This window comes from Rhinopithecus roxellana, chromosome 2 (genome assembly GCF_007565055.1).
Source record: "Rhinopithecus roxellana isolate Shanxi Qingling chromosome 2, ASM756505v1, whole genome shotgun sequence".
Taxonomy (NCBI): Eukaryota; Metazoa; Chordata; class Mammalia; order Primates; family Cercopithecidae; genus Rhinopithecus; species Rhinopithecus roxellana.
The window spans coordinates 54,313,026-54,334,623 of record NC_044550.1 but is presented as its reverse complement, the minus strand read 5'-3'; the positions used below and the strand labels follow the sequence as shown (position 1 = coordinate 54,334,623).

The 21,598-nt window shown below is 35.2% G+C and overlaps 1 protein-coding gene across 4 annotated transcripts in view; it reads right to left on the bottom strand.

Annotated features, from left to right (window-relative positions):
• PRKG2 (protein kinase cGMP-dependent 2) overlaps window positions 1-21,598 on the bottom strand; it is a 118,231-nt gene that overhangs the window by 44,932 nt on the left and 51,701 nt on the right. For 2 of the 4 annotated variants that reach the window (XM_030917854.1, XM_010354112.1), the window contains exons 7-14: window positions 18,783-18,860; window positions 17,087-17,181; window positions 14,013-14,081; window positions 10,038-10,136; window positions 8,558-8,711; window positions 6,265-6,401; window positions 3,448-3,537; window positions 1,210-1,351 (exon numbers count right to left, since the gene is read on the bottom strand). In XM_030917854.1, coding sequence (XP_030773714.1) covers window positions 1,210-1,351; window positions 3,448-3,537; window positions 6,265-6,401; window positions 8,558-8,711; window positions 10,038-10,136; window positions 14,013-14,081; window positions 17,087-17,181; window positions 18,783-18,860 — 864 coding nt within the window. Of the gene's footprint in view, window positions 1-1,209; window positions 1,352-3,447; window positions 3,538-6,264; window positions 6,402-8,557; window positions 8,712-10,037; window positions 10,137-14,012; window positions 14,082-17,086; window positions 17,182-18,568; window positions 18,695-18,782; window positions 18,864-21,598 lie in introns of those variants that run through there. The other 2 variants (XM_010354114.1, XM_010354113.2) reach the window with 2 other exon arrangements.

Here is a 21,598-nt window from a genome sequence, read left to right as displayed (position 1 = left end):
ACAATACTCCAAAGAGTTTCTGTAAGGAGATGTAGGAGGCATAACCAATGAAGGAATTGTGAAGAACAGAAGCGATCGGGGTCTTGTGTTAGTACCTCACCAGTTCTCAAAGCTATCTTTCATGGATAAAATAAAGCTTGAATGATTAAAAGTGTTTCTTGGAAGTTAGCCAGATTTCACATGAAAGGGCTTTTATTTTACTCTTTACCACCGAGAAAAATATCTTAGCATTTACACATAATAAATTTAATTCATAAGGCTGAATTCTACAACTATAACATGTGGGTGATGAAACCTATCTAACCTATCTTATAGATTGTTAAATAGGTTAATTGTAAAATGTTTAGCATAGTAGCTTACAATATAGTAACTGCCGATTAAATTGTAGCTATCTTTATTTCCTTTTATGAAAGTTCTGAAGTGAGAAACTTTTAATATCTTTGTAAATGTTAAGTTCAGAGATGGTCTAACGTCCTTGAAGTAAAAATGGACTCAGGTAAAAGCCTGGGTTCCCCATTCTAATGGGGTTCCTTCCCAAGATCCAAAGTGCCTTGCTTTCTCCTCCGTTATGACTGTCCAGTCTATTACAGTTTCTCACTGAAAGCAGTTTATGTGACTGGTAGTAATTTTTTCTTTCGTGTGACATGCAAAGGAGTTCATATTAGGGATCAGAAGATTACAAAGATGGACAGCCAGGAAAGTCTCTGCCCTCAAGAAGCCTGTACTCCAGGGTTGTGATGTTAAATCCTGGGGTCCCATTATAATCACCTCGAAAGATTTCAAGAAAACTACTAACGTCTCTATGTTTATCTTCTCTTTATATATACACAGTGGATATCTTGGGGTGGAAATCATATTATCTTCTTTTCTTATTCCTTATATCACTCCCTATGTACAGCAAGGATCCATTTTAAAAATAGTTAAAAGTATTAAAAATTAAACAAAAATACTGACAAAATCCAATTTTAAAGGCATTCTATTATGTGAACCTTCTGTAGGAGTCACGAATATGGTTAAACATTAAATCCTTAGGTCAAAAATAATGTACTCATAACACTGCTCCCTGTATTGTCAGGAAATGTCAAAGGCCATACCCCCAAAGAGACAATAACAGCTGCACCAAAATTAAAAAGAAAATGGCAACTATAACACAACTTTTGCCAGGGGAAATATCTCATATGAGACTGTAAGTGAGAAAAGTTGTCTTACCAATTTAAGGTAACCCTCAGCATCTAGAATTAAGTTTTCTGGTTTTAAGTCTCTGTAGATAATACCTAGTCGATGCAGGTAATCAAATGCTTCTGTCACACAAGCAACGCAGAATTTGGAGGTGGGTTCATCAAAGCTGCCTCTGCAATGAAATCATTTTCCCTCTTAATACTCTGGATGCACATCTTTGGTGCTATTCTAGGTGTCAAATCAATTACTGGATTGGCAGGTTTATGCAATATAAATATTTTGCAGGGTATCAACAATAAAATGTATTTTATACTACCCATGAATTAAGCTGTTTGTAGATCATAAGGCAATTCAGGGAGATATGTGATACAAACAAGAACTACTTCACTAAAATTAAAATATCAACAACTGTTTTTGGTAATCATACATGAGCATGTAAAAGAGAAAAATCCAAAATCTAAGGCTGTCTTTAAACTCCCAACACGAGCTCTGAAGAAACTGCAACTATAGTGGATAGCTTGAACCAGACTTTTGCAACTTATTGCTTGACTTAAAAATGACTCAAGTGATTATTTTCATTTCCTGTTTGCATAGCATGTCAGAGTAACCCCGGCAGAAATGGGACCACAAGTCTTTTCTATTTGGGGCCCCTTGATCTTTCATTAGAGTCCCCTCTGTCAGCACTGTGTGTAGTTTTACACACTGAATTATTTTTAATGCAGTGGTGACTTGCCACATGATCTCACAGAGGAACATGGCTTTGGAGTGACAGAAACTGGGTTTGACTCCTGTTTCTTTCACTCACTGTATCCTTGAGAAAATTGTTTAACTGTTCTGAGGCTGAGAATCCTTATCAGTAAAAAAAGGTTTGATACTTACTTAAAAGCATTTTCAGGATTAAGCACAGTGCCTAACAGGTAGCAGTAACTCCCTTTCCTAAAATGATTCAGATTTTCTCAACAAATTTGCCTACTGAAGCAAAGATAGAAGAGGCTAATGCATTTGCAGGTATCATGAAAGAACCCTTCCAGGTTCTCCCCGTTCAAATCTGTCCAAAAAAAAGTTCCTGACACAACGCATTCATCTTCTACTCAGATGCTCAATGTTCTTTCCTTGCCTAAGTCAGTGACTCTCAACCATAAATGCACATTAAAATTGTCTGAGAAGCATTTTAAAAATCATTTATTGGACCCCATCCCAGATTAAATGAATCATAACCTCTGGCATTAGGGCCCAGCATTTTTACTTTGTAAAAGCTTTCCACGTGAATGCAATGTGTGACCAACTTTGAAAAACACTGGCACAGGTCTGACTGTAAATACGTGGCCTTGCATCAGCCTCCACAATCTAATGCCAGCCTACATTCTCATGTCTTCTGTTGCCCTTATCTTCTACCCAAATTCTTCTGTTCACCATCTACAAAGAGACACAATACTACCCCAACTTCCCTGCTTTGTCTTAAAGCAGTTTCCCTGCCTCTCTGCCTTTCCAAATTTGGGTCATGTTTAGAGTTTAATTCAAATCCTTCATCTATCATCACATTCTCTCTCTCTCCCCTCCTCGGAGCTCACCATCTACAACACTATTTGGCATTTAACTACAAATTTCCAACTTCTTTGTCACCACTTAGTTTTCTCATTAAAAAATGAAATGTTTTAGAACTGTATACATATCTCCCAAGGAAACTCTAAACTCGTTGGAGGTAAAGTTTCTACCTTTTACTCTTTTGGTTACAAAAATCCACACTGTCTAGAGCGTCTCCTCCTGACCCCCACCATGCACTATGGAGCCTTTTACATAGGTGGTGCTTAGTAAATATCTGTGACTTTAATTGTGTGAAAATCACCCCTTGTGTTAAACTGAATTTTTGCAGGCATCTTGCCCTGCCCTCAGTGAGGGCTTACCCACTCCCCACTCCGCACCCCCCACCCCATTTTGTTTATTACACTGCTTCTGCTAGGAGATTTGGAAACAGAAACATCTGGGTTTTTACCCTGACTCTGCTTTATACTAGTCATGTAACCTGGGATAGTTCACCTCCTCTCTAGTCTGGGATTCTTTAATTCCTAAAACAGAGATGACAACTACCTTCTGTGGTGTTACGGCACTATTGTAGCATTAGCTAAGAAAATATCACTATTACTACTTTATTTTATCAAGAGATATTTTCTTATAATAATTTCCTAATGATTTCCTCTATGCCTTTTTTAATGATTATAAATATAGCATCCCTTAGACCAGATGTGTGTACACAAACTTTTTCATTACCTGTCCCTTAATATACTCCATAGCTCCCCACCTAAGCAGGCCTCCAGAAGCATGTATACATACTTATTGTCCTTGAAAGTACGATATAATCTGTGAAGACAGATAAAAACATGGTTATTATTAGAAATCTAGTTTAAAAACCTGTTTAAAGTTGCTTAGAACTGTCATCATAACATTATGAACAACGATCCTCATCTCCATATAAATACCCCACAACTACACTGGGCTTCTTGCCAAATCCTCTTTGATTTCCCTACTGCCTTGCTTCTGCTCCTGTGGATCTCTTTACTTAGATTGGCCTTTCTCTAACCACAGACTGAACTTCTTAATCTCAGTTTCACTGTAAAAATTTTATCCATTCTTCAGGGCCAACCTTCAAGGCCATCTTTTTAACAAAACAGCTCATTATCCCACCTACCAAATATGTCCTCTCCTTTTTCCAAAAACTCAGAGACCCCTGCATATGTCACCTTTAAGATTTGCCCTGCATAGTAGTAATTCATGTCAATGTCTTAATTCCCCTAGTTGGTTAATTGATCTTGGATTCCCCTGGAAATAGACTCTGAGACTGAGATTTGCAAGCAGTCAGATTAGTGGGGAGTGCAATTGGAAACAACAACTGTGGGGGAGGAAGGAAGTAGAATTGGGCTACGTTTTAGTGCCGACAAAAGCCTCAGCTTCAAGGGGCTCTGCAGTTGTTGGATACATGTCCCCAAAGAGAGAATATGATCTTAGGCAAGGTGGTTCTCTTCACCAAATAAAAACATAAACCAATGCCCAGAGAGGAACTGAGCTAGAGTCCTCAGCTGACAACCACACTCCTAGAAGCTGGGGGAATGGGGGCCTCAGTTCCAAAGCGGAACCTAGGCAGGGCATCATATTTCAACATTGTGTAAAAACAGTTTTGGGGTCTTAATCATCAAGAGACCTCCTTTTCTCCCTAGCACCACACCGAGACCAAAGTAGACAGTACAGCAGCCATATCATATACAGATAGAAGCAGCAATCAGGTAAAGTGGTTCAAAGGGTGGGCTCTGAACCAAACTGCCAAGCCTTAAATCCAGATCAGACATTTATTAGCTATGCAACCTCTGTTTTCTCATTGATTCTCAATGAACATATATATTCATTTTACTCTATATGGATTACATATTATTATGTATATTATTGATACGTATTCATTGAAATATATATATCCATTTTATTATAATTGACCAGTGAGATAAATGTGTTGATTATCTACACATATAGATATAGCTTAGAACAGCACCTGGTATATGTTAATTTCTCAATAAATGTTGTCATTAATATTTATTCTTCATTTTACTGCCTGACTACATGCCAGGCACTTTTGAAAGAGTTGAAAATAAGACAATGAATGCAATCTAATCCATGCCCTGAAGCTGCTCATCATAGTCTGTTAACAAAATATTAATTTTAAAAGGGCATCCATTCTGGGAACATAATTAATATAAAAGTAATTGAATGACTTTCTATTGGCACCACAGCCTGGGTTCAAACTTCTTTGTTGATCTTGGGGAAAAAAATGAGTCTGGAAAGATGGATAGGCAGAAAGAGTCTTTTAAAGCATTTGATCAAAAATCATAAATTTTAGTCATTACAGGGACACTTTACCCAGAAATCACTAAAACTACACTCTGGGGCATTATGACATACATGAAAGCATAAACTGGCTTACACCACTACCCCTGAACTCACAAGGATAGAGAGCTATGGCCTATAATAATTAACATTTCTTCTGCAAACTCTTGTGACAGCTACAGAAAGAATAACTATTAGGAGACGACTGTTTCGGTACCTAGGTACTACTAGGACCAGGTTACATTCCCCCTTGACTTCCCACATGTGCCCAAATGCTGCCTCCTGCAGAAATTCAAGATCAGGATGCTCTCTGAGGAGTTTCACACATATCCTTGCTTCCCTAGTCCCCAGTTCTGCATTAAGTCTGAATAAAATAACCAGTTCAAACTATTCCTCAATAATTTTATATTCATATATATACATACTCAAACAGATGTATATACACACACACTTTCGTGATGTTTACTCAAGAATAAAAACAACTGGAAAACATCTGACCCCAGATTTCAAACTTCTAACATTTTTAGTACTGTTGCTGTGACTTGGATGAAGAATCCAGAGTGGGGCCTCCTCCTCCTCTTCTTTCTGTCCTCTTGCATGGAAAGTTTAAAAGAAGAGCCGAGTACTACTCACCCATACAAAAAAAATGAGATTCTGTCATTTGCAACAACATGGATGGAACTGGAGGTACTTATGTTAAGTGAAATAAGCCAGACATAAAAAGACAAGCATCACACGTTCTCACTTATTTGTGGGATCTAAAAATCAAAGCAATTGAATTCATGGAGATAGAGAATAGAGGGGTGGTTACCAGAGCCTGGAAAATGTAGTGGGGAGACATGCAGGAAGGGGAGATGGTTAATGGGGACAAAATAAAATAGAAAAAAAGAGTAAGTTCTAGCAACTGATAGCACAACAGGGAGATCACAGTTAATAACAATTTAATTGGACATTGTAAAATAACTAAAATAGTATAAGCGGATTGTTTGTAACACAAAGGATAAATGCTCAAGGGGATGGATACCCAATTTTCCATGCTGTAATTACTATGCATTGCATGCCTGTATCAAAACATTTCAGGCATCCCATAAATATATATGCCTATTATGTACCCACAAAAATTAAAAATAAAAATAAAAATAAAAATAATTTAAGTAAATAAATAAATAAAGAGCCTGAAAATCCTAAGTCCTTGGAAGCCAAATGCTCACTTACTTCACAATGAATGGAGAGCACAGCTCCTCTAAGATCCTCTTCTCTGAGTAGACATGCTCCTGCTGCTTGGTGTCAACTATGTGCTTCTTCCTTATACACTTCATAGCAAAAGCAACATTTTCATTTTTTACTTTAACCTATGTAAGAAATGGAAAGATACCTCAAAATTAACTTATATCTATATAAAACATGCTAATTGATAAGAGTTAAAACTGTTTCATGTTTAATTAGTATGGAAGCCATTAACCACTTATCCCTTTGAGAACTTTCATTCAACTGTACACACTTCCATCATAATTTCTAGAATAGTACATCTATCTGGGTTGTGGCTCTAAAATTTTGTATTAAAGCAAAATAAAATTCTGTTAGACTTAATATTTAGATAGCCATTCTATTTTTAATTGCATGACATAAAAAACTTTGACCAGAATTGCCATTTTTTCTTATTATTCACTTTGCTTTCAAAGCAAGACATATTATTATTATTATTATTATTATTATTATTATTATTATTTTAAGACAGGGTCTTACTCTGTTGCCCAGAGTGCAGTGGTGCAATCAGGGCTCGTTGCAGCCTTGACCTCCTGGGCTCAATCTATCCTCCCATCTCAGCCTCCTGAGTAGCTGGGACTACAAGTGTAAACCACCACACCCAGCTAATTTCTGTATTTTTTTATAAAGGTGAGGCCTCACTATGTTGCTCAGGCTAGTCTCAAACTCCTGAGCCCAAGCAATCCTTCCACCTTGGCTTCCCAAAGTGCTGGGATTATAAGCATGAACCACTGCACCCAGCCTAAAGCAAGATATATGAAATCAAGCTCTATATCTGTACCATCCAATATGATAACTGCAAATCACATGTGGTTACTTAAATTTAAATCAAATAAAATTAAAAATTCAGTTCCTGAGTTATACTAGCCACATCTCAAAAGCTCAACAGTCACATCTAATTAGTGGCTACCCTATTGAATAGCACAGATATAGGACTTCCCTCAGCACAGTTTTATTAAACAGTACTACTCTAGATGCACAAACAAGTATTTCCTTAAAAGGAAATAAACATTTTAAAATAATGTTTTGATAGATTTAAAACTCCATAAGCAGGCTACGGTAGACAAGTAACTAGATTGTGCAGAAATGGCTGCACTCCATATTTTGCTCATGTTTGCCGTTAGTGCTGCCCATGACTTTCAAATAAATGGTGAATTTACTGCTTCAATTATTATTAGAAAACAGATCTCAGCTTTGTTAATCGAATCCTTTTGCCACAAAATTAGATGAAAAATACCACTGCAGATGGGTATTATCTTTGTCTCTCCATAAGGCATAAGAGACATTACACACATTATTTATCTTAAAGAACTATTTGTCCCCACCCCCATCAGAGATGAAGTAAGGACTGGGTGTGAAGTGTACTGTCCAGACTTTCCTGACAACATTTCAAATTTGTTCATGCCCAAGGCCAGCCAGCAGACCAGCGGGTCAGCAGAGTTCCCAGAAGATAAGTTATGGTGAATCCTTAAAAATCTGATGGGCAAAGAAGGACTTGGTAATTGCCAAGGCCTCAGAGCCATCTGTACCCAGTAAGGCCACAGATCTCTATTCCACAGTTTCCTTAGAAAACTTGTTCTGACAGTACCACTTTTGCTACTCCTTGGAAGCTGATAGCTCAGAGAGGGGGTGATGTGGAAGGCACAACTGAAATCAGGCTGTAAGTTCCAAGATATCCTGATCAACACTACAGAAGGCTGCTCTTCAAATATTCCCTTGCATTCATCTTCTTGTCTTTTCTCACAATATGAAATTTTGAGCAACCCAAAAATAAGATAATGAAGGTGAAATACAGACATGGTACTGGAGTTGTTTAAAGAATGTAACTATAACATTGAATATTTCATTTCTATGGCATTTTCACTTGACACATTCTTCTTTTCTTTAGTGTATAGAGACTAAAAGTGTCATGAATGTATATAGACACAAATTTGCTGTTAGAAAATACATTATTTTATGTTTCCTTTTGGAAGTGCTTACTTGGTACATTGAAAACTATTGAGAAGAAAATTCACAAAAGATGTGATGTAAGCTTGAACTAGCAGTTGATTATTATAAGTTACTAGCACAGACCTGCTACTATACAATTTACAGAGTGAAAAGTTTACTTTCTCTATTTTGGTTCAAAGCGACATTTAAGATAGCAGTAACAATTCATATATTCCTCCAAGATATGCTGGAATATAAAACAAAAAAAAAGTCAAAAGGCTTCTCTCAGATGCTTGAAACGTAAACCCCTTACAAGCTCAACTCTTCCGAACCCACCAACGCCCAGTGTTGCAATAATCTCAAGGTTCTGGAATGGGGATGATGAGGAAAATCTGGCCACCTTCTCCTTCAGCTGAATCATTTCCAGAGAGAGTGCTTTGGACAGCTTCCAGTTAGACATGGACCGCCTGTACAAGAGAAGTGAAACTTTACACACACACACACCCCCATAATCAAGAAGGTGTCATGCCATACATAAATTTCACTCCTACGACAGTCTGATTTCTGCTGTAACTATGATTTATAGTTGCCACAAAGGCTATCTCAACTTCTATGGATCAGACTCAGTCCCATGCAGGGAGAAAACAATAGAATATATAAACATAAAACTCACACATACACACACATACACATACACATACACATACACCAGGGAACAGACAAATGCCAAATTGAATCAATGAGAGGTAAAATGGGTATAGTTATGTGGTATTTAAAATGTACTTCTTAGGTTTCTTCTCAGTGTGGAAATTTTTTTAAATTAAAAATATATATACCTCAAAAAAGCTGTTAAAAAACAACCATGAAAAGCAGTCAATGAAAGGGAATAAAACAAGGCAGCCACTTCCTTTGCTGCATGTACAGGAGAATGCCACACTGACAATCTTCCCCACATTTTGCTAGTTTTGTCAGATCTTGAAGCTTTGCATGGCTGAACCAAAAAAACTGCTTTGTGAAATACGAAAAGTACATTTCTTACTTTATGTCTAAGTATTGTTGTTTGGAAATACCCATTTTTTTTCTCTTTTAATAAGGTTTACTGCTCCGGGTTACACATTCATAAATTATTACCACAAAAGGCCTTCAGCATAAAAATTGCAAAAACATATGTGAAGTACTGATTAAATCTTCTAATTTAATTCAAATTTAAGTTTTCTAAGAATTTTGACTATATGGCTTTGATAGCATTATCTAGTGAACATATGCTTAAGCATTCACTCTAAAAAAAGTTTCAGCAATTTTCAAATAATTTTCATTTAACAAAGTAGAGTTTTCTAGTACATAAAAAAAATGAATCACTATCACTACATTTAGAGACCTACCCAACCCCCTCCTCCACATATCCCTGGGCAATAGTTTCTTTACATTTTGAAAAAATTCTAACTATAACCCTGCTCTTTACCTCTAATCAAATATTAATGTCTTTTTGAGCTAAGTCACCAGGCAACATAAAATATCCCTTTTGTAAGTCCCTGGATTAGAACATTTCTCCCTAACGTTCCTACTCATCACCCAAAATAAAGGAGCAGACTATTTATAAAAGACTTAGATAATATCCATTCTAGTGGAAGTAGTGTTGTCTTTGTGGAAGAACAATTAAAAAGAACTCTCCAGAATTTTCTAGTGAAGGCACATTAAAAGCTACCACACAGCAAGTCACACCCTCTGTCCCCTTCTTTATTTATCGGCTGCCAGAAGTCAGTTCCAGCTCAGGAAAACATTCCTCCACTTACTTCGCATGTCTTTTTTCATCATCACGGTTCAGGTTTGCCACATATCCTTCAAGGTATTTTTGCAGCTCTTCAAATGTACCAACAGTTTGGTTGAATGTTCTAAATAGATAGAATAAAATAAAATGCTCCGTGCTGATAGTTACCAAGGCAACTTGACATTCTTCTAAGCTCATAAAACACTAGCTGGTTATTTATGACTTTATAAATCATTTTCAAATCATTTATGAGATACTAAAGTTGATATAATATGTAGAAAGGTTATTAAAAGCCATATAAATTGATCCTTTGAGCTTATAAAAGCAAAGCGGCTATTAATGAGAACACAAAACATTTTTTATAGTTTTCTGCCTGGTATTTAAGGTTTAACAACAATTTTTTTAAGAAGATAGTGGGAAGGGAACAGCCTTACATGATGTGTTTACTGAATTAACAGGTTACAGGGGTTGCAGATTCTTTTAACTTTGCTTAATTAAGTAAAATCGAGAATAAAATTTATCTCTTGTCTCATGATAACTCTCTCCATTTCGCATTCCTTCATAATTAAATCCAAATCGTTTTACCTTACTTTAGTAGTTCTCTGAGGATTAGCCAACATCTCATTATCTTTCTCATCCTTCCTGGATCACAGGTTCCTCGTGGGCCTGATCTAATATCTCTGTCTCCAGTCCATGATCATTGGGAATTCTAACACAGTCCTATGCCCTTGAGAAAAATTAATCCCTTTCCCCACCAATGAAAGGCCAACTTTCTTGATTTATTCCAATGCTTCCCTGCTTCTATCTCCAACAATCTATCTTGACTTGTAATTATTAGGGTACTTCTTTTCCCTACTACAAAATAGTATCCTTCTTAAAAGTAAAGACCATGCTTTAATCATCTTTGTAACATTTTAAGTACCTGGTACACAGTAGAATGAAAAGAGTGAGTTTACCTCAAAATACCTAAAACTAATAAGCCAGAGCCACCTCAGTATTGTGCTGTCTCAGCTTACTGCCTCTACCCATTTACTTGACAACCAATCTATATTTACTTTATTAAGCACATATTACATACTGTGCAGAGTATTTTTCCTTTTTCCCTCCAGATCTATTCTCTACTCTTTTCTAGCCTGTTCTATGGGCTGACCTGTGTCGACTGAAGAGTAGTGAGACATAAAACAGGATGGTTATGAATTTTCTAATTTCCAATAGTTGAAATTTTCTGTTAAAAAGGAAACACTCTTACTTTGTTTTATTTTTATTTATTCTATACTTCAGCATTATTTTGCTGGCTATTAAACTAACTGCAGTATTGCTGTAAACAAATCTTATTTTTTAAATAGAGGTGAGACAGGTGCTATAGGTCTCTAGAAATTCTCCACTAACTAATCCTAAAGTCAAGTTTAAACAGCTACAACATTGTTGCTGTGATATTCAAATAGCTTACATTAATTCAGATGCTATAGTCTGAGAAATAACTAATGAGCTTTTTTTGAAATTTGTACCAACGGTCAATGATAGAGATGTGACAAATAGCATTTCCCATTTGTTTAGAGCTCTTGCCATACAAAAGGGTTATTTCATATTTTATCACTTTTAAAAATAGGAAATATAACTCAAACTTTAACTCTCCTTCTTGCACTGTATTCAATCTAAGCATTTGTTAAAATCATGAATTAAGAAAGAAGAAATAAAAAGTCACTGGCTTTCAGCCACTATATTTCATTGCAAGGATGGTGCCCTGTATTCAGCCACCATCTGGTGAGCACTTCCCATATGCCAAGGACTATGTCAAAGGCTGGCACTGCAACCGCAGTGAACAAGTTACATGTTTCTGTATTCATGAAGCTTACAGAAGCGTGGGGAGACAGATGTTAAATAAAGCAATCAAAGTGTTATAATGATATGACAAGGGTATAAAGGCTGCTAGGAGTGCATTATTGTGGGATCTTATTCTAGTCTATAAGTCATAGCTAGGATGATCATATAATTTATCATCCAAGCTGGAATATATTTCAGAGTGAAATGATGTGTCAATATTAAATATGCTGGTGTAATCTGAACTGTCTCAGTAAATCCAAGATGTAAGTAAACACAATTATATCTGATCATCAGTTTGTCTCACCCATAGAAAAAATTCACATAATTTTTATGTCTCATTGTGCCTAATGCAATATTTTATATATTGCAGACTCTAAATTACACACATGTGAACTAAACATTTTAAAATTATAAACTGGCAAGTAACTTTTAAGCCATGTAAAATTATTGTATCCTCTTTATGGATTATGAATACATGAGATATTGTATAAATATGTGGTGTATGTGATTACAATGAAGGAAAAGGAAATGAATTCCTCCTTTCTATCCTATTTTTAGTCCTAGCATTTTGCATCCATTTATAATATTTTACCACACAGCTAATGCCACTCAGTGCTTGCACATATTTTAAGGAACATATATACAAGACCATGCATTATTGATATACTGTACCAGTATATTTTCCATTTGAGAGTTGGCATCCAAAGATTACCTTTATCTGAACACAATTGGCACTTTTCTTGTCCTACGCTTTTGCTTGAGGGTTTTATTTCACCTAGGGGGACTTCGACATTTCCTCTTTGCCTAGAAAAGTCCTGTTAATACTTTAAATCCCTTTTCCACACCTAAAAATTAAAATAAAACCTTAACCACTTTACTGCATACTGATTGCTCTTCTTTTTGAACACATGCTTGGGAGTCAACTGGCATGGTGGAAAGCATGGGGAAATGAGTTAGGAAGCCTGGACAGGGATGGCTCCAACACAGGGAGCACTGTTAGGGAAATTATTTAACCTACCTGGGACTCATTTTGTATCTGTAGAGGAGAGAATTAAAACAACTCTAAGTGATATTAAGAATTATTATTAACATTTCAGGCATGTTAGCATTATTGTGGTCATGCATTACATATAATACTTAGCTTTTAGAAATGCAACTAAAATGTATAGATAAAATAATTTTATGTTGGGAATTTGCTTAAAAATAGTATGGATATAGCAGGAAGTGGTAAAGGGGTATAGATAAGGCATAAATTGATCATTGTTTAACTTGCATTAGGGGTTCATGATACCATTCTATTTTTTGATATGTTTACATTTTTCCATAATAAAAATATATTTTAAATGCTCTAAAATTTTTTCCAGCTCTATATCTCTAGAATCTATGTTCAATAAATGTTCTATTTATTTAGCAGTCAACTATATACTACCTTGTGATATCTGTTGTCATTTTATAATTTTTGTTAATATTTCCTATGAGTATGCTCTATTTCTTTGACTACACTATGACTTTTCAGACATTGGCCTGCCTTTGGTATCACTGAATTTCCTTCATTTTGTCAAGTAGATAACCAATAAATACTGAATTGATTAATGAGAAACCCAAGTGGGCAGATTCAAACATGATTTAAAATGAGTGATGGATATAAAATAAGATTTATTTTGAAGAATAACCTAAGACAGTTAGAGATTAATATTGACACAAATCACTTATGAATTACCACAAACGTCCAATTAAAGTAACTCTGGAAAAATATGTAGCTAATAAATATTTTATGCTTTGAGAGAGGTTTTGTTCAAAAAATTTTTGACTACTAAAGGCATTTTAGAAATAAATTTTGTAATTGTTCACTATATTGTATGGAAGAAATCCATAAGCGAACTAATAAACTTACTTCCCTAGAAGATGCAGAATTTAAATCAGTCTATTGCTGATATTTATGTACAAACTCTGCACACAAAATATTTAGCCTGCCAGCATCTGCCCCTGCCACAGACCAATTCAGATCAGAAGGCCCTGTTCCTTCCCATGAATTTTAATAGAATGTACTTGCAGCTGAGATCGGCCAGTATTTCCAAGTGGTGATGAATGAGAAAACAGATCGGCCTTGGAGAAACAGAAGGCCAAGTCTTCAAAGGTGGCAGTGGCCTGCCTCCTCCAACATCAGTATACTCACTCTCGATCTATAACCAGGCATGCAACATCATTTTCTTCAGCAATAATGTTAGCTGACCTGACATCATCACTGCAAACAAAAATAGGAAATTCAATTTTCACTATAATTAGAAATTAAACATCCACTTTTATTAGGGAATGTACTAACTTTGTATGAAAACACAACCATCACTTAAACCTCCCAAAAACTGCCTTTAAACATCATAATTTATATCTCCCAAAAAAGATTTGAAATACGCCCCAACAGAGGTTATGTACATAAGGAATTCAGAGGAGAAGAAGATAATTGCACTGGGAAAGAGAAGAATAAGTGACAACAAATGTTTATGGAATCTCATTCTGAGCTTTGTGAAAGTCCAAATAAAATAGCTCTCCTCTGATCAAAGGAGAAGTATTCATTAACAAAAAGGCAAAACTGAAATTAACTGATCAGAGAAATGTATTGGAAAAACAGTCAAGTAATTAGCATAAGATAAACCAATCATTAATAAAATAAAAAAGTAATTTCAGTGCCATATCACCCAATTAATTAAATACTAAAATACTTTCATTTCAAAGCGTAAAGTGTATATTTTTCCATTAAAATCTCTGAAATCAGAGCATGTCTTAAAATTGGTAAAATACAATGTAATTAGCAGCATTTTCTTTTACTTAGGAGTATATAATAGGGCAGTGCATCTTATAACTGATAGCTTGCAATTGTATATGATCTAGTGGTTGCAAATTTAATTACCTAGTGAATGCCAATGGGTATCAGGTAAAGTACTTCTTTAGAGACTTTTACTTATATTAGCTTCCTCCCTCTATTAGTTATAAACTAAAAGACACAAACAAAAATGGTACATCCACAAGGCACCCCATGCTCTGAGATTCATTTAAGGTGACTTGGGAGTACTAAGCATATCCTGGAGTACACTTTGGGACTCTTCTAGACAACTTCAGCAAAAATGTTATCACACAAAGTATATTTCCTTTACCTTCTCTTAGTAATACGACAGGAAAAACACTGGCAGCCCACCTCTACTATTTCAAAGAAGACCCCTATCTACCTAGCTCACATTCTGAGACCTTCTGACATAACTCACTGTCCCTCCCAAGTTTACAGGGTCCTTGTTAGAAGATATCAGTGAAAACACTTCAGTTTCATGGACCTTTGAGACAGGAGCAGGTAGTTTGTACTTGTATATGTAAAGGTAGAGATAGAGATAGAGATGGGGGATGTAGAGCCAGACAGATCTAGAAATAGACATAAACATAGACACAGACACAGACATGATCTTGACTGTGGGCCAACCATTTGATTTGTGAGCTTAGAGAAAGGAAAGGCATATGGTATTCCTTTTGCATGTCAGTATCATGATTCTGACTGAGAATATTCTCTGCAAACATTTTACAAGTATTAGATGTATGTAAATACACTTATGTTTCTTTCATAGTAACTGTGTAAGTGCCATAGATTTATTTTCGCACATAAAATTCTGAAAGAACTCCAGGGACTATTTAATGTCAAGTCATGGAAATATACAGAATATAAGGAATACTGAATCATGGTCAGTGGCCCTAAAAAGTGATAGCATTAAAAGACACAAAAATATAAAAATATTTATCTCCAACTTTCCTTCTCATTGATTTTAGCTTAATGCTTTCAAACACCTTTAGGAACTGAGTGTCTATATTAAACATAAATTCCCATGCTTTTTTATAGGAAAACACCATAATTGGCTAGCCACAACATATAGCATAAATTACTTCAGGCTCAGCAAAACTGAATAACATCTTTTCTTTCAAGAGCTATTTTGACTCTATACTGCATTTACAAAGTACTGTGCACTTACAAGCTTCAGCTGTTTTGCTTGAAAGTATGAGAAAACCTATAAGTGTTAAGAACAAAGACATTGAAGTCCTGGATAATAATATTACATTATTATATTGCACGAATGTATATTCTGTTACAAAGAAACAAAAAGAAGAATAATTTTCCTAATACTGAAACAAGTTCATTACTAGCTATAAAGTGGTAAAGAAGAATTCAGCTTGTCTTTAAATCCCACTTTTAAATTATTTAAATAATAGCTAAAACTTTATTTTTAGCAGTTGGTTTTCTTTAAAAACTAAGAGATTTATGATTTTTAAAGACTCAAATTTGTCTTCAGGTAATATCTGAACACTTTTTCTTTGCTCTGTACTTATGTAAACCTGATCTACAAACCAGCAGAATTGGGGTTTAATGGGCAAAGGTTAAGAAGATAAATGAACAGGAATACTATTCCTTTTCCAAAATCATACAGTTGAAACAAATGCATTTAGTCATATGCAAATTTTAACTTATTTCTTAAGTAATTCCAAGTATTAATTTGAAAACATAGATAATTTCAATAAAGTGTGTTGCTCTAACTTTAACTTAATATTTTATAAAGTTATTTATATTTAGGAAAATGCATTTGATCAGACTTGAGGTTTTTATGAGTTCCAGGAAATGCAAAGTGTGCCTCAAGCCATTTAATTAGTTTTTAAAAATATTTCTTCCACAAATTAGATCAACAGTAAATAAACTCATACCTCAAGACTGAAGGTTGTGCTAAAAATTTCAAATGTACTATTTCGAGTTGTTTTTAAAACTTGCAAAACGAGCTGATAAAAATTCTTAAGAAAATACTACTTTTGACCTGATGATTTAAAAGCACACAAAATATATACAATTATTTCGTAATTTTTTAAAAGGTCAAAACTCTGAAGTAGGCAATATTTCAAACTTTGGAAATATAAAAATCTGTTTATAAGGATAATTTTTCTATTTTTAATCTTTTCTCAGACACTTTTTTGAAACTAAAAGTTTAATAGAACACCAATTTCATTTTCACCAGCAGACTTAAGATTTTCCAATTATTTCCTCTGCGAATTAGTATACTTATTTCCCACATAAAAAATGTCCTAAGAAATCACTTCAAAATATATAATATTAGGATATTTGTTGCCATTAGCTTGGTAGCTCAATTTAACAACTCTAAATGATTTTATATAAAAAATAGTCAAAGCATTTTATCTAAACTATGGCACATAAATTCATGAATTCACCTGATAAGAGCTTTTTCTCCAAAGTATTCTCCTTTCTGCAGTGTTTTTATCAGCTGTGGTTGATCATGGCCTTCTGTACTCTGTGTTACTTTTACCTACACAATGTTAAACAATACAAAGAAAAAGAGACTGAAGGAAAAGGAGAATCTGAACACACATTCATTCAACCAAACCCTCCAGACCTAGATAAACTTGGACAAGGAAAAAGACAATACTTTTGTTTTAATTTTATGGTAATTAGGACAATTACCTACAATCAACCCATTTTGATAGATGTGGGAAATCTTATGGTCCAATATTATCAAATAACTACCCACTGTAAGAGGAAAATTCACCATCTAAACTCCACCTCCTAAAGTTAAATTTTAAATGTGAATCCAGTGATTCCTTCTGAGAGGTCCACAAAGCAAATAATAATGGTCTTGTGGGAACTTTTTCTATTTTAAAAAGCCTAATCAAGTTGACAAATTAATCAAAAATAAGGTTGAGTATCAGTAGTTCTGAGTCTGGTATCAATAGATTGACTGGCTGAATCCTGTGCACCTCCTAAAACTGAATGCAAAATGTTGATTGAAAAAGGGTCTACAACTTTCATGGGCATCTCAAAGCAATCTGTTGCCCAGAAAGGCTTAAGAACCCCCCACCCAGCAGGGCCAAACAGCAAAAGCCCTGTTTGTGGTTAGAGTTATTCCAATTCAACATGGTAACAAGTGCTGCTTTAGGCTGAATAGAAATTCTGTTTGGCATTTATGTATGTCACAATGAAATAAAATTTTAAAAATAATAAATGCAATTTTTTATTAGCAAGAATTCTTTCAAAGTATGGGGTCTAGGTTGGGAAAAAATGATAGGAAGTAGTTCTGAGTGTTGAAGAGTTTCAGAGGTTTGAAACTATTTTGTCCATGTTTTTCCTTCACTTGGGGCCAAATTCAAAGTTCAACCACAATTCAGTTTACAAATGGCAGTGCCTGACTGACTCCCTGATGATAAACTCTTCCAGAGAAGAGATAACATACATAAAAATCTGCCAGTTTATACACACAGGTACTCAAGAATTGACCCCTCCCTTCAATATTTCACAGATGTTTTTCATCTCTGAGTAACACTGTTGAGTCAACACTGGAACTACTGGCAACATGTTATCCATTCAATATCTAGGTTAAGAAAAAGACTTATTGTACATGTTAATATAAATGTTGCATCAGCATCTAAGTTCACTTGAGTTGTTTTGTATCAATTGAAACTCTGAGCCATATTGGTTCTATAAGCTTGATACCTAATTGTTACTGTCTTCAATTGCTGAATTCATTCTCCACCTACTACTTGTCATATCTGTTGGATGAGAAAATATTCTAGTACTGATCTTGGAATCTGGGGATGATTGAGAATCAAATATTCATAGCCAGAAGGGACCTTATAAATAATCCAGCCATCTCATGTACAATTAAGCTAGGTCTACCCCCAAAAAATCAAGTGACCTACATAACATTACTAAGAAGTGATTATTTCTTAGGGGGTCCTGTGGCCTCCGCTCCAAACCCAGTGTTCAAACAGAATTGCATGGGACTCTACCGGTAGAAGCTCCTTTATCTGTCCAAAATGGAGGACCTATGTTACAATGCAAAGCATAGTTGAGATTATGGCAAACTGATTTAAAATAATCTTTTTGATTTAGTAAGCTTTAATTAACAGTTACCTTTCCTTTTGCCAAAATGAAAAAGGTACTTCCTTCCTCGCCCTCTCTAATGATGTAATCTCCTTTATCATAGTATTCCTGTTGGGATGAGAGAGAAAGAAAATGTTAGATCAAGTGGAGACATACAATAGAAGACATAAAGGAAGCACAACTCCTTTTGTCTTTGAAATGAGTATTTCACACCTGTTTTGGGGTTTGTTTGGTTGTTGTTTTTGCCTATTGTAACTGTAAGCTTTTCTTACACTGCAGTCATAAACTGTAGGAAAGTAAGGAAACTTTTGTTTTATTATCTGCACTTACGTTTTCTTCTTTCACAGAGTAAATTCACCTGGAATACTGAATTTCAGGCATGGGGTCCAAAGACATAAAGAGAAACGAGAGCCAGGCAACATCACCAGCTTTCACCTGCATAATCTAAATATAAACTGTTTGGTGATCAGCAACATTCTAAAAATTGAGTCTGGGGTCTAGAAAAAGAACAAGTGATTATATAATATCCCCAGTGGATATTAGGAAAATTACCCTTAATTTCTAAGTCCTTGAAAAGCAACTTCTCAGAAGATTCTACATTTACAGTAGGTAATGCTGTCATAATACTATATCCAAAGATTTCTCATCATAAAACATTGACATTGGAAATTTTTACATGTAAATTCTATTATTTAATTTAGATTTATTCTCATGAAATCTCAAATTATTGTATATTTCTTTTTATCTGTTAATATCTGTTTCTCTTGTAAATGTTTATATGATTAGAAAATTCTTGAGGAGGGAAAAGTAATCTATCCACCTGTCAGACCAAAAGAGCAACTAAAGATCTCAGAAAACAAAGGATAGATTAAACTGTCCATCTCTACTTTGCTTTAATTTGATCTTGTCTTAAAGTCACAGAACTAAGATGGATCTCTTAATTATTTATACAAAAAAAAAGTGGCTTCTTTAATTTTTAAAAAGGCATAACTAACCACATAATTGCTCTCTCTTGTTTTTCTTTTAGACTTGAAAATAAATTCCAAACTAAACTACTTTTGTGTCTGTTGTTTTTCAGTACTTTCTTGATCATTTATTCTTAATACCTATTTACATTTCTGGAATAAATGTCACTCCTAATACTAATAAATACGCCTTTTATTTTCATAATACTATGTACATTTTATAAGACATGTCAACATCTCATGGAAGGAAGTATAATATTTTTGGAGTAAAAAGTACTTTGAAGCCAAACACATGTATATTCAAATCCCAGTTTACAATCAATTTTACTTTCCTCAACCGATGAAATTAAAGTAACAACACTTATCTTCAAAGATTTAGAAAAGCGCATTAGTTTTCTATTGCTGCTGTAACAACCACAAACTTGGTGGCTTAGAGCCACACCCTTTTAATATTTATAGTTTCTGTGAGTCAGAAAGTCTAGGCACGATGTTGCTCAATTAGGTTTCTCAGTTAGGGTCTCTCAGGATGGAGCTCAAGGTATCAATAAGGCTTATGTCATTCCGGAAGCTCAGGGGAAAATTCACTTTCAAGGTCATTCAGGTTGCTGGAAGGATTCACCTGCAGGATAAGATCCCATTTCCTTACTGACTGACAGTGGGAACTACCCATCAGGTCTCTCCCATTCCTGCAGAGAGCCTCTGGATTCTACTTCTGCTGCATCTCTCTGACCCCAACCAGAGATAATTCTATGCTCATGTAACTATACTCAATAGTCATTCACCTAGCCAATTCATGGTAATCTATTTTAAAGTCCCAAACTTTAAGCATACCATTAAAGTCCCTTTTGCCATGTAATATAACATATTCACACATTCCAAGGATGAGAATCTGGATATCTGGAAGGGGGGATGGGGCAGGGAACCATTCTGCCTACCACAATAAGTCAATGAAAGGCAATGTTGTCTGAAATATTAGGAGCATCTGAAATACAGTAAATGCACAATTAATAATTGCCATGCTAAGAAGGAGAATGGTAATGATTTGCTCAGCTGTTTCCTACATCTTCTGGACCTCTATTTCCTTTTCTGTAAAGTTAAGATTGTATTTACTACTACACCTAATGTTTGAGGACTAGTTAAGATGGTGTATCTAAAGTACCTGATGGAATGTTCAGTACACACTAGGTACCCAGTGACTGTTCATCTTGTGAAAGAGGCTGTGAGCTGGTCTTGAAAGTCTTCCAGAGGAATGTATGACTGTCTAGGTAACTTACACTTGCCAGCCTTCCTGCATTACCTATGGCCATGTGATCAACTTTCATCTAAAAGAATCTGAGTGGAAGTGATCTGTGACACTTCCACACCAAGCCCATGCATGCTTCCATGCATGTATCTTTATACTTTTTCCCCAATTATAATGGCATGGCCCACATAAACCTAGAAAACCACATGTTGAAAATGGCAGAGTAGACATCAGCTTGGGTTCCCAAATGACTGTGTGGAGCCAATTGGGACTATCTTCCCTAGACAGTTATGTTAATGAGAGACAAACTTCTGTTTTATTTAAGCAATGATATTTGGCATTTCTTTGCCTCATAGTTTGTTTACTCAAACCCTTCATTCCCTTCCCAATTTTAGCTTTATCACAAACCTTGACTATATGCAGTGTGATTTTGCAGTGGAGATGACTACGACCCTTACAGGATGATCCTGATCCCCCACACAGTCCAGCTGTCTTCACCATGTAGCTAACATTCAATGTTTTATGCTATAGCTGCTGGGATTGTGTTCCATGTTCCTATTTCAGACAGTCTGCTCTTCAAGCTCCCCTGTTCCCATCACAATTTTAGTCCTCATTACCCACATGGAGCAGAAGAAACA